This window comes from Phyllobates terribilis, unplaced genomic scaffold (genome assembly GCF_046119375.1).
Source record: "Phyllobates terribilis strain yellow unplaced genomic scaffold, ASM4611937v1 Scaffold_5__5_contigs__length_657084704, whole genome shotgun sequence".
Classification (NCBI taxonomy): Eukaryota; Metazoa; Chordata; class Amphibia; order Anura; family Dendrobatidae; genus Phyllobates; species Phyllobates terribilis.
The window spans coordinates 630,972,237-630,985,594 of NW_027362765.1; the positions used below are offsets into that span (position 1 = coordinate 630,972,237).

Consider the following 13,358-nt stretch of genomic DNA (forward strand, 5'->3'; position numbering starts at 1 on the left):
ATCGGGCAGCATTCTTAAAGAATTTTCTACTAATGTTTGGAATAAATCTCAGGATTCCAAAGGATAGTATGGCGGGTTTATTGAACACTGTCATCACCATCGGTAATTGTAGGAAAGTCCTCATTTTCTAGTTGTAGTTGATGTAATGTTAATGGTGCATTTTGTTCTGAAAATTAACGATTTGAAAAAGCATTTTCATGAAAAGAAAAATCATCTGTGGAAGACAGTTGTTTCCTTTATGCCATTTGTGAAAAAATGTTTTTTTTAACCGTTAGTAGCTGAGAAAACCTATTTACATCATGTGTCATTTGGAAAAGGTCTAAGGTTTGTCTGGGTCCAAAGTTAAGACCTTTGTCAAGAACCTGGACCTGTTCCACTGTTAGAATAGTTTTTTCGTGGGCATACTAATAGGGAGTTTAGATTGTGAGCTCCCGTGGGGCCAGCGATGACAATGTCTGCAAAGTGCTGTAGCATTAATGGCACTATATAAATGAGCAAAATAAATAAGACAAAATGTGCTTAAATAACCTTTATATGAAATATAAAATGCTTTACATGAATTTAAAATAAAAGCAGAACATGTTTTCTTCTGTCTTCCAATGCAAACAAGTGACCGGATCTCGACGTGACCGCCTTCATTCTGTGGTGAGAACGCAATTTGCTATCACAAGTAGAAGGATTGTGTGTACAATACCCTATGATTTTACACGTTAATTGAAATGCCTTTCGTAAGCCAGCTGAACACAGACATTGTCCCAGATATCAGAGTATATTCAACATCTACAAAACGTTATACTACCACATATGTCTAGATTATAGGTGGCTGGTGGTGATGTTCTCAACCATTGTATACAGTATGGATTTACTCGGTATGGTAGGCGTTAGACATTAGGTAGCGTTCACACAGGCAATGCAGTTTGGGTCATCATTATCATATGTCTGGACAACACCTTTCAAGGGATTGCTCCCATCTGCAATATTTAGGACATAACTTTTCCTATGAGATCGCATTCATCTTAACATTGGGATACCAAGTGAATGCAGCGGGAATGGAGAGGTAAGATGGCACGGCAACTCTCTATTCATTTCTATGAAAACTGTTGATATAGCGCTCATAAAAAGGAATATTACTTGTTCTTAAAGTGTTCTTACAAAGAAAGTGGCATGGAGGCATATAATGGCACTCATCTCTACAGCCACTGCTTACAGATATGCTCACTTCCAAAGGCAGGAGCTATAAGCAAATGAAGAACAAAACATATAAAAAGATTCCTGCACCCCCAGTGTGAGTGTACAGCAGGTAAGCGGACCGCCTAGAATAGGATCACAACCAGAAATCACCTTTGATTAATAGTAATGTGATGTTAAAGGTTCAGCCATGAAACTAAAGCAAACATTGGTGGTTTACAATTTATATATGTACTCCAGTCTTCATTATTACCAGCAGACCTAGGAATGGTCAATATGTCTAGACGGTATCCTGGAACATCGATCCATTATTAAACCTTAAATACTGGTGCAATACAGGTCATTCACGCAGTCACGTAATTTCAAGCAGGCGTCTATCAAGTCGTCTCAGATGGCGTATGAATTCCACAGGCTGAAAGGACACAGAAAGGGTCAAAGAGAAAATATTATCTGTAACATTAACAGAATATTGTTACATACATTGCAGTTTAGACAATGAAAGAAGAGATGCCCTGTTGAGCTAGGAGGTGGAGTAATGCTGAAGAAGAATCCTCCAACAGAGCTGGAAACATAAAGCCATTGAAGCACCTATGGCTTGGATCCACGGATCCACTTTGCAACAACTAGAGATCCTTAGGGCATCGGTCTTTGGTCTATTTCCCATCCTCTTAGGTAAACAATGACTACCAAGACGTGTGGACCAGAAGCAGTCACAGAGGCAATCACACAAGTAAGGGCCAATCTGGTACAACTGAATAACCTAATGTTGCAAGATGAAGAGGAAGCCATATTTCACAGGAGCCGGACCAAGAGTCCAGACTAGATGACAGCGAGGAACATTGAGAGGTGAGTAATCTTTATTGGAGTGGCTTCTTTTTTTTTTTAAGTAGGGGACATGTATTTATGTTTTCATAGGGTGGCAACCCAGTTTATATTCTATCCTGGAGAGGGAGAGGGGGCCACAAAAGATTGGATGATTTATAGAAACAAATAATTACATGCAATACAGTTTTTAGAGACAACACAAATATGACATTGGAACCCTAAAATTATTTTATTTGGCTGTGAAATAATAGTTTCCACCATGTGCTATACCACAAATGCACCAATTCTACAGTATATTTTTGCAGTCCAAGCTTTGAATCCACAGCGTCCACGTGTAGGAGGACAGTTTTTGGTTGGCAGCTAAACTGGTAAAAGAGGAACTAGAATGTGTTGGATCGGAGCAGCTCATGGACCCCTCCCGTAATTACATTTCTGGGTGCTTTCCTACAGTAATACACTATAATCAAAGTCATGACCGACTCACTTGAACTGGTACTGAGGATCAGTGTGATGGGCCACCAGGATGTCTTTTATGTTCTTTGGAGGTGCCAATCCCAACTCATCTGCTCTCTGCCACCGCTCCAAACGCGTGATGCCTGAAGCCAAAAAAACCCCAAGAAGTACAAAAACATTATGAATATAAGAGAGACACAATGAATACAATAGACAACAATACACACCCTTATATTCTACCTGTACAGGGTCCAAATCGCCAGTCCAGATCAAACTGGATAAGCTTATCTAAGGGTGATAAATCCGGAACCACAGCCACTGCAATGGAGACACAGCGGTTATTATTACTTTTTAGGCCATAGGATCACTGACTCAAGAGTGATATAACATTTAGACTTAGAGAAAAACAGGCTTATCAAAGAATGCAGGTTTTAAACAGGCAGCTCCTCAATGAGACAGTTGTCCAATAGCTGTCACCAGTGAATGACAGTTAATAACGTCGCTAAGACAATCATGGACTGTTCTCGAGTGACTGACGGATGCTCAATAAGTCCCAGCTCCTCATCGTGATGTGAGTTGGTTTCTTATTCTTCCAGTTCCTTATTTATGTCTGAAGTTTCTTAATTAGCACTTTTCTTTTACAAATCCACTAATGAGCAAAAATAAGCAACCGATGATGTTCTTGATTAAATGACTTTGGGCCATTTATCTAAAATTGCAAACACACAGAAGGGAATGTCCTGCATCACAATTAGTTCACTCCAAACTGGCCCAAATGAACTCTGGTCACTAAAGTAGACAGCCAGTTTTCACAGATTTAAATTAGTAATTGGTATTTTTAAAGGGTTCAATGATTTTGGCCCACCAATATCACACTGCTAACACACAGACTGTGATGCCCTTGATCAAATTCAGTACACTCCAGGTTGACCAAAACAGGTTCTGACCATAAGAGCTGGAGTCTATGTGAGCAGATTGACTTTTTTTTACTGATTTGAATACACCAGTGAATTTAAAGGGTTAAATTACTTTGGGCCATTTATGTGACCTACCACCCTTTCAGTGACCATTCTCCACATACAGTATCTGACCTAGCACCATTTATGTGACCTATCACCCTTCATGTGATCTACAACCATCTACAGTATGTCACCTACCACCGTTTATGGGGCCTAACACCGTTTATGTGACCATCCCCCATATACAGTATCAGACATATCACCAGTTATGTGACCTACCAACCTTCATGTGACCCACCACCGTCTACAGTATGTGACCTACCATTTACGTGACCTACCACCATTTATATGACTTACTACTTTTTATGTGACCTACCATCATTTACAGTATGTGACCTGCCATGTTTTATTTCAGCTACCACTATTTACAGTATGTGACCTTCCACTCTTTGTAACCTACAACCATTTACAATATGTGACCTACCACCCTTTATGGGACCAACCACCATTTACTGTATGTGACCTACCACCTTTTATGTGACCTACCACCATATACAGTATGTGACGTACCGCCTTTTATGTGACCTACCACCTTTATGTGACCTACCACCATTTACAGTATGTGACCTACCAACCTTTATGTGACCTACCATCATTTACAGTGGGTACGGAAAATATTCAGACCCCTTTAAATTTTTCACACTTTGTTTCATTGCAGCCATTTGGTAAATTCTAAAAAGTTCATTTTTTCTCATTAAAGTACACTCTGCGCCCCATCTTGACTGAAAAAACAGAAATGTAGACATTTTTGCAAATTTATTAAAAAAGAAAAACTGAAATATCACATGGTCATAAGTATTCAGACCCTTTGCTCAGTATTGAATAGAAGCACCCTTTTGAGCTAGTACAGCCATGAGTCTTCTTGGGAATGATGCAACAAGTTTTTCACACCTGGATTTGGGGATCCTCTGCCATTCTTCCTTGATGATCCTCTCCAGCTCCGTCAGGTTGGATGGTGAACGTTGGTGGACAGCCATTTTCAGGTCTCTCCAGAGATGCTCAATTGGGTTTAGGTCAGGTCTCTGGCTGGGCCAGTCAAGAATGGTCACAGAGTTGTTCTGAAGCTACTCCTTTGTTATTTTAGCTGTGTGCTTAGGGTCATTGTCTTGTTGGAAGGTGAACCTTCGGCCAAGTCTGAGGTCCAGAACACTCTGGAAGAGGTTTTCATCCAGGATATCTCTGTACTTGGCCGCATTAATGTTTCCTTCAATTGCAACCAGTCGTCCTGTCCCTGCAGCTGAAAAACACCCCTATAGCATGATGCTGCCACCACCATGTTTCACTGTTGGGATTGTATTGGGCAGGCGATGAGCTGTCCCTGGTTTTCTCCACACATACCGCTTGGAATTATCACCAAAAAGTTCCATCTTCGTCTCATCAGACCAGAAAATCTTATTTCTCATAGTCTGGGAGTCCCTCATGTGTTTTTGAGCAAACTCCATGCGGGCTTTCCTATGTCTTGCACTGAGGAGAGGCTTCCGTCGGGCCACTCTGCCATAAAGGCCCAACTGATGGAGGGCTACAGTGATAGTTGACTTTGTGGAACTTTCTCCCATCTACCTACTGCATCTCTGAAACTCAGCCACAGTGATTTAGGGGTTCTTCTTTACCTCTCTCACCGAGGCTCTTCTCCCACGATTGCTCAGTTTGGCTGGACGGCCAGGTGTAGGAACACTTCTGGTGGTCCCAAACTTCTTCCAATTAAGGATTATGGAGGCCACTGTGCTCTTAGGAAGCTTGAGTAATGAAGAAATTTTTTGTAACCTTGGCCAGATATGTGCCTTGCCACAATTCTGTCTCTGAGCTCCTTGGGCAGTTCCTTTGAGCTCATGATTCTCATTTGGTCTGACACGCACTGTGAGCTATGATGTCTTATATAGACAGGTGTGTGCCTTTCCAAATTAAGTCCTATCAGTTTAATTAAACACAGCTGGACTCCAATGAAGGAGTAGAACCATCTCAAGGAGGATCACAAGGAAATGGACAGCATGTGACTTAAATATGAGTGTCTGAGCAAAGGGTCTGAATACTTTCCGTACCCACTGTACAATATGTGACCTACTACCCTTTGTGACCTACAACCATTTACAATATGTGACCTACCACCCATTATGGGACCTACCACTCTTTATAGGACCCACCACCATTTATGTGACCTACCACCCTTTATGTGACCTACCACCATTTCCCAATTCTTAAGCCTATAATTAATTATTCCTTATTTGGACGTTCTTACTTAGCAAATCTGTATATCTTTGAATTAATCCCCTTCTTAATTTGTCACAAGTGTTCCATCTTCACTTGCCCACTTTGATGCCAGCTTTTATGACTAGAATATGTTTGGGCATGTCATTTCAGTCAGCCTGAAGTTTATTGATTTTGATACAGGGCATCCTGATCTGTTTGTTGACATTGTGAGATCAGTGGGCTAAAGTCCTTAAAAACACCACGTCCTTATTCAAATCTGTGATAATTGTCTATTTGCCTACTTTTATGCCAATTCTGATGCCTAGAACCCATTTAGGCCAGCCTGGAGTAACCTGAATTTGATGCGGGGCATCACTATGTATGTAATGTTGGTGTGAGATCAGTGGCCCAAAGTCATTTAACCCTTTAAAACAACAGTTACTTATTCAAATCCATGAAAAGTGGTGCCTGCTCCTTTTGATGTGAACTTTAATGCCCTGAAACATTGGATTTGGGACGTCACATTTTGAGTGTTTGCAGTGTAAGATTAGCGGCCCAAAATTATTGAACCCTTTAAATATGCTGGCTACTTATTGTGCCCATTTTGATTCCAGCTTTAATGTCCAGGACACGTTTGGGCCAGCCTTGTAAAAACTGAATTTGATGTGGGGCATCCCTAGATCAGTGGCCTAAAGTCTTTTCTCCCTTTGAAAACACCTCTTACTTTTCTCAATCAGTAAAAGGTGGATGTCTGCTCATTTCAATGCCAACTTTAATAGCCAGGACACATATGGGCCAGCCTGGAGTGACCCGATTCTGATGTGGGACAACCCTCTCTGTGTGGCTGCAGCATGAGATCAGAGGTCCAAAGTAATTTTACCTTTTACTAACACCCTTCGATGCCTACAGTGATTAATATTTTTGTGCCAGTTGTAAATTATTTGTAGCTGATTTAGAGTATTCACCTCTGGGCCCTGCACTGCATTGTATTATATTATTACGATAATTTTTGCTCATTAATGAACTCGTAAAAAACAAAAACATTTTTTTTGCTCATAAGCAACTGCTGAATAAGAAACCGACTTCAGCATTTTCACTTCCCTAGCGATAGACATCACGTTAATGACTGACAGCTTTTAAGAAAATGAAAGTTCCCTAGTGATTGGCAGCCGCCTCTGCTTTTAGTGATTGACTCACATGAATGACAGCTCAGCAATGATTGGCTGCTCCTAGTGGCTGGCCCCCATGACTGACAGCTCATCAGTGATTGGCTGCCCTTAGGGGCTGACCCCCATGACTGACAGCTCACCAATAATTGGCTGACCTCCATGACTGACAGCTCACCAATGTTTGGCTGTCCATTGTGGCTGACAGCTCACCAATGATTGGCTTCCCTTAGTGGCTGACCCCCATGACTGACAGCTCACCCGTGATTGGCTGCCCTTAATGGACCAGTGATTGATTGGCTGCCCTTAGTGGCTGACCCCCATGACTGATAACCAATGATTGGCTGCTCTTAGTGGCTGACCCCCATGGCTGACAGCTCCACAATGCCTGACAGCTCACTAGTGATTGGCTTCCCTTAGTGGCTGACCCCCATGGCTGACAGCTCACCAATGCCTGACAGCTCAGCAGTGAATGGCTTCTCTTAGTGGCTGACCCCCATGGCTGATAGCTCACGAATGATTGGCTGCTCTTAGTTGCTGACCCCCATTACTGACAGCTCAGCTCACCAATGATTCGCTGCCCTTCGGGGCTAACCCCCATGACTGACAGCTCAACAGTGATTGGCTGCCCTTAGGGGCTGACCCCCATGACTGACAGCTCACCAATGATTGGCTGACCTTAGTGGCTAACCTTCATGACTGACAGCTCACCAATGTTTGGCTGCCCATTGTGGCTGACAGCTCACCAATGATTGGCTTCCCTTAGTGGCTGACCCCCATGACTGACAGCTCACCCGTGATTGCTGTCCTTAATGGACCAGTGATTGATTGGTTGACCTTAGTGGCTGACTCCCATGACTGATAGATAACCAATGATTGGCTGCTCTTAGTGGCTGACCCCCGTGACTGACAGCTCCACAATGCCTGACAGCTCACTAGTGATTGGCTTCCCTTAGTGGCTGACCCCCATGGCTGACAGCTCACCAATACCGGACAGCTCAGCAGTGAATGGCTTCTCTTAGTGGCTGACCCCCATGGCTGACAGCTCACGAATGATTGGCTGCTCTTAGTTGCTGACCCCCATTACTGACAGCTCAGCTCACCAATGATTTGCTGCCCTTCGGGGCTAACCCCCATGACTGACAGCTCACCAATGATTGGTTGCTCTTAGTGGCTGACAGCTCACCAACGATTGGCTGCTCTTAGTGGCTGACAGCTCACCGATTGGCTGCTCTTAGTGGCTGACAGCTCACCAATGATTAGCTGCTCTTAGTAGCTGACCCCTATGGCTTACAGCGCACCAGTGATTGGCTGTTCTTAGTAGCTGACTCCCATGGCTGACAGCTCACCAGTAATTGGCTGCTTTTAGTGGCTGATAGCTCACCATTGATGGGCTGCTCTTAGTGGCTGACCCCCATGGCTGACAGCTCACCAGTGATTGGCAGCTCTTAGTGGCTGACTCCCATAGCTGACAGCTCACCAGTGAATGGCTGCTCTTAGTGGCTGACCCCCATGGCTGACATCTCACCAGTGAATGGCTGCTCTTAGTGGCTGACAGCTCACCAGTGAATGGCTGCTCTTAGTGGCTGACCCCCATGGCTGACATCTCACCAGTGAATGGCTGCTCTTAGTGGCTGACAGCTCACCAGTGAATGGCTGCTCTTAGTGGCTGACAGCTCACCAGTGAATGGCTGCTCTTAGTGGCTGACCCCCATGGCTGACATCTCACCAGTGAATGGCTGCTCTTAGTGGCTGACCCCCATGGCTGACAGCTCACCAGTGAATGGCTGCTCTTAGTGGCTGACCCCCATGGCTGACAGCTCACCAGTGAATGGCTGCTCTTAGTGGCTGACCCCCATGGCTGACAGCTCACCAGTAATTGGCTGCTTTTAGTGGCTGACAGCTCACCATTGATGGGCTGCTCTTAGTAGCTGACCCCCATGGCTGACAGCTCACCAGTGATTGGCTGCTCTTAGTGGCTGACTCCCATAGCTGACAGCTCACCAATGCCTGACAGCTCACCAGTAATTGGCTGCTTTTAGTGGCTGACAGCTCGCCAGTGAATGGCTGCTCTTAGTGGCTGACCCCCATGGCTGACAGCTCACCAGTGAATGGCTGCTCTTAGTGGCTGACAGCTCACCAGTGAATGGCTGCTCTTAGTGGCTGACCCCCAAGGCTGACATCTCACCAGTGAATGGCTGCTCTTAGTGGCTGACCCCCATGGCTGACATCTCACCAGTGAATGGCTGCTCTTAGTGGCTGACCCCCATGGCTGACATCTCACCAGTGAATGGCTGCTCTTAGTGGCTGACCCCCATGGCTGACAGCTCACCAGTGAATGGCTGCTCTTAGTGGCTGACCCCCATGGCTGACAGCTCACCAGTAATTGGCTGCTTTTAGTGGCTGACAGCTCACCATTGATGGGCTGCTCTTAGTAGCTGACCCCCATGGCTGACAGCTCACCAGTGATTGGCTGCTCTTAGTGGCTGACTCCCATAGCTGACAGCTCACCAATGCCTGACAGCTCACCAGTAATTGGCTGCTTTTAGTGGCTGACAGCTCGCCAGTGAATGGCTGCTCTTAGTGGCTGACCCCCATGGCTGACATCTCACCAGTGAATGGCTGCTCTTAGTGGCTGACCCCCATGGCTGACAGCTCACCAGTGAATGGCTGCTCTTAGTGGCTGACCCCCATGGCTGACAGCTCACCAGTGAATGGCTGCTCTTAGTGGCTGACCCCCATGGCTGACAGCTCACCAGTAATTGGCTGCTTTTAGTGGCTGACAGCTCACCATTGATGGGCTGCTCTTAGTAGCTGACCCCCATGGCTGACAGCTCACCAGTGATTGGCTGCTCTTAGTGGCTGACTCCCATAGCTGACAGCTCACCAATGCCTGACAGCTCACCAGTAATTGGCTGCTTTTAGTGGCTGACAGCTCGCCAGTGAATGGCTGCTCTTAGTGGCTGACCCCCATGGCTGACAGCTCACCAGTGAATGGCTGCTCTTAGTGGCTGACAGCTCACCAGTGAATGGCTGCTCTTAGTGGCTGACCCCCATGGCTGACAGCTCACCAGTGAATGGCTGCTCTTAGTGGCTGACCCCCATGGCTGACAGCTCACCAGTAATTGGCTGCTTTTAGTGGCTGACAGCTCACCATTGATGGGCTGCTCTTAGTAGCTGACCCCCATGGCTGACAGCTCACCAGTGATTGGCTGCTCTTAGTGGCTGACTCCCATAGCTGACAGCTCACCAATGCCTGACAGCTCACCAGTAATTGGCTGCTTTTAGTGGCTGACAGCTCGCCAGTGAATGGCTGCTCTTAGTGGCTGACCCCCATGGCTGACAGCTCGCCAGTGAATGGCTGCTCTTAGTGGCTGACCCCCATGGCTGACATCTCACCAGTGAATGGCTGCTCTTAGTGGCTGACCCCCATGGCTGACAGCTCACCAGTGAATGGCTGCTCTTAGTGGCTGACCCCCATGGCTGACAGCTCACCAGTGAATGGCTGCTCTTAGTGGCTGACCCCCATGGCTGACAGCTCACCAGTAATTGGCTGCTTTTAGTGGCTGACAGCTCACCATTGATGGGCTGCTCTTAGTAGCTGACCCCCATGGCTGACAGCTCACCAGTGATTGGCTGCTCTTAGTGGCTGACTCCCATAGCTGACAGCTCACCAATGCCTGACAGCTCACCAGTAATTGGCTGCTTTTAGTGGCTGACAGCTCGCCAGTGAATGGCTGCTCTTAGTGGCTGACCCCCATGGCTGACAGCTCGCCAGTGAATGGCTGCTCTTAGTGGCTGACCCCCATGGCTGACATCTCACCAGTGAATGGCTGCTCTTAGTGGCTGACCCCCATGGCTGACAGCTCACCAGTGAATGGCTGCTCTTAGTGGCTGACCCCCATGGCTGACAGCTCACCAGTGAATGGCTGCTCTTAGTGGCTGACCCCCATGGCTGACAGCTCACCAGTAATTGGCTGCTTTTAGTGGCTGACAGCTCACCATTGATGGGCTGCTCTTAGTAGCTGACCCCCATGGCTGACAGCTCACCAGTGATTGGCTGCTCTTAGTGGCTGACTCCCATAGCTGACAGCTCACCAATGCCTGACAGCTCACCAGTAATTGGCTGCTTTTAGTGGCTGACAGCTCGCCAGTGAATGGCTGCTCTTAGTGGCTGACCCCCATGGCTGACAGCTCGCCAGTGAATGGCTGCTCTTAGTGGCTGACCCCCATGGCTGACATCTCACCAGTGAATGGCTGCTCTTAGTGGCTGACCCCCATGGCTGACAGCTCACCAGTGAATGGCTGCTCTTAGTGGCTGACCCCCATGGCTGACAGCTCACCAGTGAATGGCTGCTCTTAGTGGCTGACCCCCATGGCTGACAGCTCACCAGTAATTGGCTGCTTTTAGTGGCTGACAGCTCACCATTGATGGGCTGCTCTTAGTGGCTGACCCCCATGGCTGACAGCTCACCAGTGAATGGCTGCTCTTAGTGGCTGACCCCCATGGCTGACAGCTCACCAGTAATTGGCTGCTTTTAGTGGCTGACAGCTCACCATTGATGGGCTGCTCTTAGTAGCTGACCCCCATGGCTGACAGCTCACCAGTGATTGGCTGCTCTTAGTGGCTGACTCCCATAGCTGACAGCTCACCAATGCCTGACAGCTCACCAGTAATTGGCTGCTTTTAGTGGCTGACAGCTCGCCAGTGAATGGCTGCTCTTAGTGGCTGACCCCCATGGCTGACAGCTCGCCAGTGAATGGCTGCTCTTAGTGGCTGACCCCCATGGCTGACATCTCACCAGTGAATGGCTGCTCTTAGTGGCTGACCCCCATGGCTGACAGCTCACCAGTGAATGGCTGCTCTTAGTGGCTGACCCCCATGGCTGACAGCTCACCAGTGAATGGCTGCTCTTAGTGGCTGACCCCCATGGCTGACAGCTCACCAGTAATTGGCTGCTTTTAGTGGCTGACAGCTCACCATTGATGGGCTGCTCTTAGTAGCTGACCCCCATGGCTGACAGCTCACCAGTGATTGGCTGCTCTTAGTGGCTGACTCCCATAGCTGACAGCTCACCAATGCCTGACAGCTCACCAGTAATTGGCTGCTTTTAGTGGCTGACAGCTCGCCAGTGAATGGCTGCTCTTAGTGGCTGACCCCCATGGCTGACATCTCACCAGTGAATGGCTGCTCTTAGTGGCTGACCCCCATGGCTGACAGCTCACCAGTGAATGGCTGCTCTTAGTGGCTGACCCCCATGGCTGACAGCTCACCAGTGAATGGCTGCTCTTAGTGGCTGACCCCCATGGCTGACAGCTCACCAGTAATTGGCTGCTTTTAGTGGCTGACAGCTCACCATTGATGGGCTGCTCTTAGTGGCTGACCCCCATGGCTGACAGCTCACCAGTGAATGGCTGCTCTTAGTGGCTGACCCCCATGGCTGACAGCTCACCAGTAATTGGCTGCTTTTAGTGGCTGACAGCTCACCATTGATGGGCTGCTCTTAGTAGCTGACCCCCATGGCTGACAGCTCACCAGTGATTGGCTGCTCTTAGTGGCTGACTCCCATAGCTGACAGCTCACCAATGCCTGACAGCTCACCAGTAATTGGCTGCTTTTAGTGGCTGACAGCTCGCCAGTGAATGGCTGCTCTTAGTGGCTGACAGCTCTCACACAGTCACGCAGTGATAGTTACCCTTGGTGTCCTGCCCCCTGCTTGCTGACTTTGCCTTCCTCTTGACTGTACTCTCCCCATCATCTCTCTCTTTTTGCTTTTTGACCCTCTTGCTTCCACTCTTGGTCACAGACAGGTAGTCTGTCAGCTGGTGCTTTGTCTCCATGATCTGCTGTCCTGGGAACTGCTCAGACTTGTCCCAGGTAACGAGATACCACTGACTTCTTCCTTGTTTTGCATCTCTCCCCGCCTGCAGCAGCACGTCACTAGTCACTAGTCCCTCCTGTCTGCATTGTACGCACGCAAACTGCGACATCTAGTGGACAAACGGTGGGGACGCAGATCAATATGCAATAGTAAAAGTGGAATTGTAGATGCTCTGCAGGACTCAGAAAAATGACAGCTTGGGACTCGCACTCTCAGGTTGTGACACTCAGATCATGTGAGCGCCATTAGAAAATACTCTTGTACAAGGAAAATCTTGCATGTTGTGTTATTGATCGTCACTAGTGATGAATGAGTACCGTAATATTTGTAATCGCTATACTTGTAACGAGTACTTTGTAATTGACGCGCCCCCTGGGACATATTCCTTTTTGAGGGGAATACCCGGCACCGGATCAGATGGGGTGTTGTAGTCTCCGAGCGGCTGTGACCCGGTCCCGTGCCCAGGGCGTCAAGCTATGTGTTATGTGGCAGTCCTTACTGATGTTATTAGAGTTCTTTTTGTGTCGACTACGCCACCCGTTGTAATGCGGTCACTGTGGCCGCCGCTGCAGCAGGGTCCGCTGAGGCTGATGGTGGATGTGCAGCTTGGTGGGATAACCCCCAACGGGAGGGGTATA

At 47.5% G+C, this 13,358-nt stretch overlaps 1 protein-coding gene across 1 annotated transcript; it reads right to left on the reverse strand.

Moving 5' to 3' along the window:
• Window positions 1-514: 514 nt before the first annotated feature.
• Window positions 515-12,791, reverse strand: POLD4 (DNA polymerase delta 4, accessory subunit). The gene is made up of 4 exons (XM_073686148.1): window positions 12,535-12,791; window positions 2,707-2,784; window positions 2,498-2,609; window positions 515-1,600 (listed from the first exon to the last, which is right to left on the reverse strand). Exons 1-4 carry the CDS (start codon window positions 12,677-12,679, stop codon window positions 1,576-1,578), a joined length of 360 nt encoding a protein of 119 aa, XP_073542249.1. The 5' UTR covers window positions 12,680-12,791; the 3' UTR covers window positions 515-1,575.
• Window positions 12,792-13,358: the final 567 nt, after the last annotated feature.

What these genes read in the sequence shown, in the direction of transcription:
- POLD4 (XM_073686148.1), bottom strand. Translation starts at nt 12,679, where the DNA reads ATGGAGACAAAGCACCAGCTGACAGACTACCTGTCTGTGACCAAGAGT. An exon ending in CAGGGGGCAGGACACCAAGG is followed by an intron (nt 2,785 to 12,534) that starts GTAACTATCACT and finishes TCTCCATTGCAG; the next exon opens with TGGCTGTGGTTCCGGATTTA. An exon ending in GCGATTTGGACCCTGTACAG is followed by an intron (nt 2,610 to 2,706) that starts GTAGAATATAAG and finishes TTTTGGCTTCAG; the next exon opens with GCATCACGCGTTTGGAGCGG.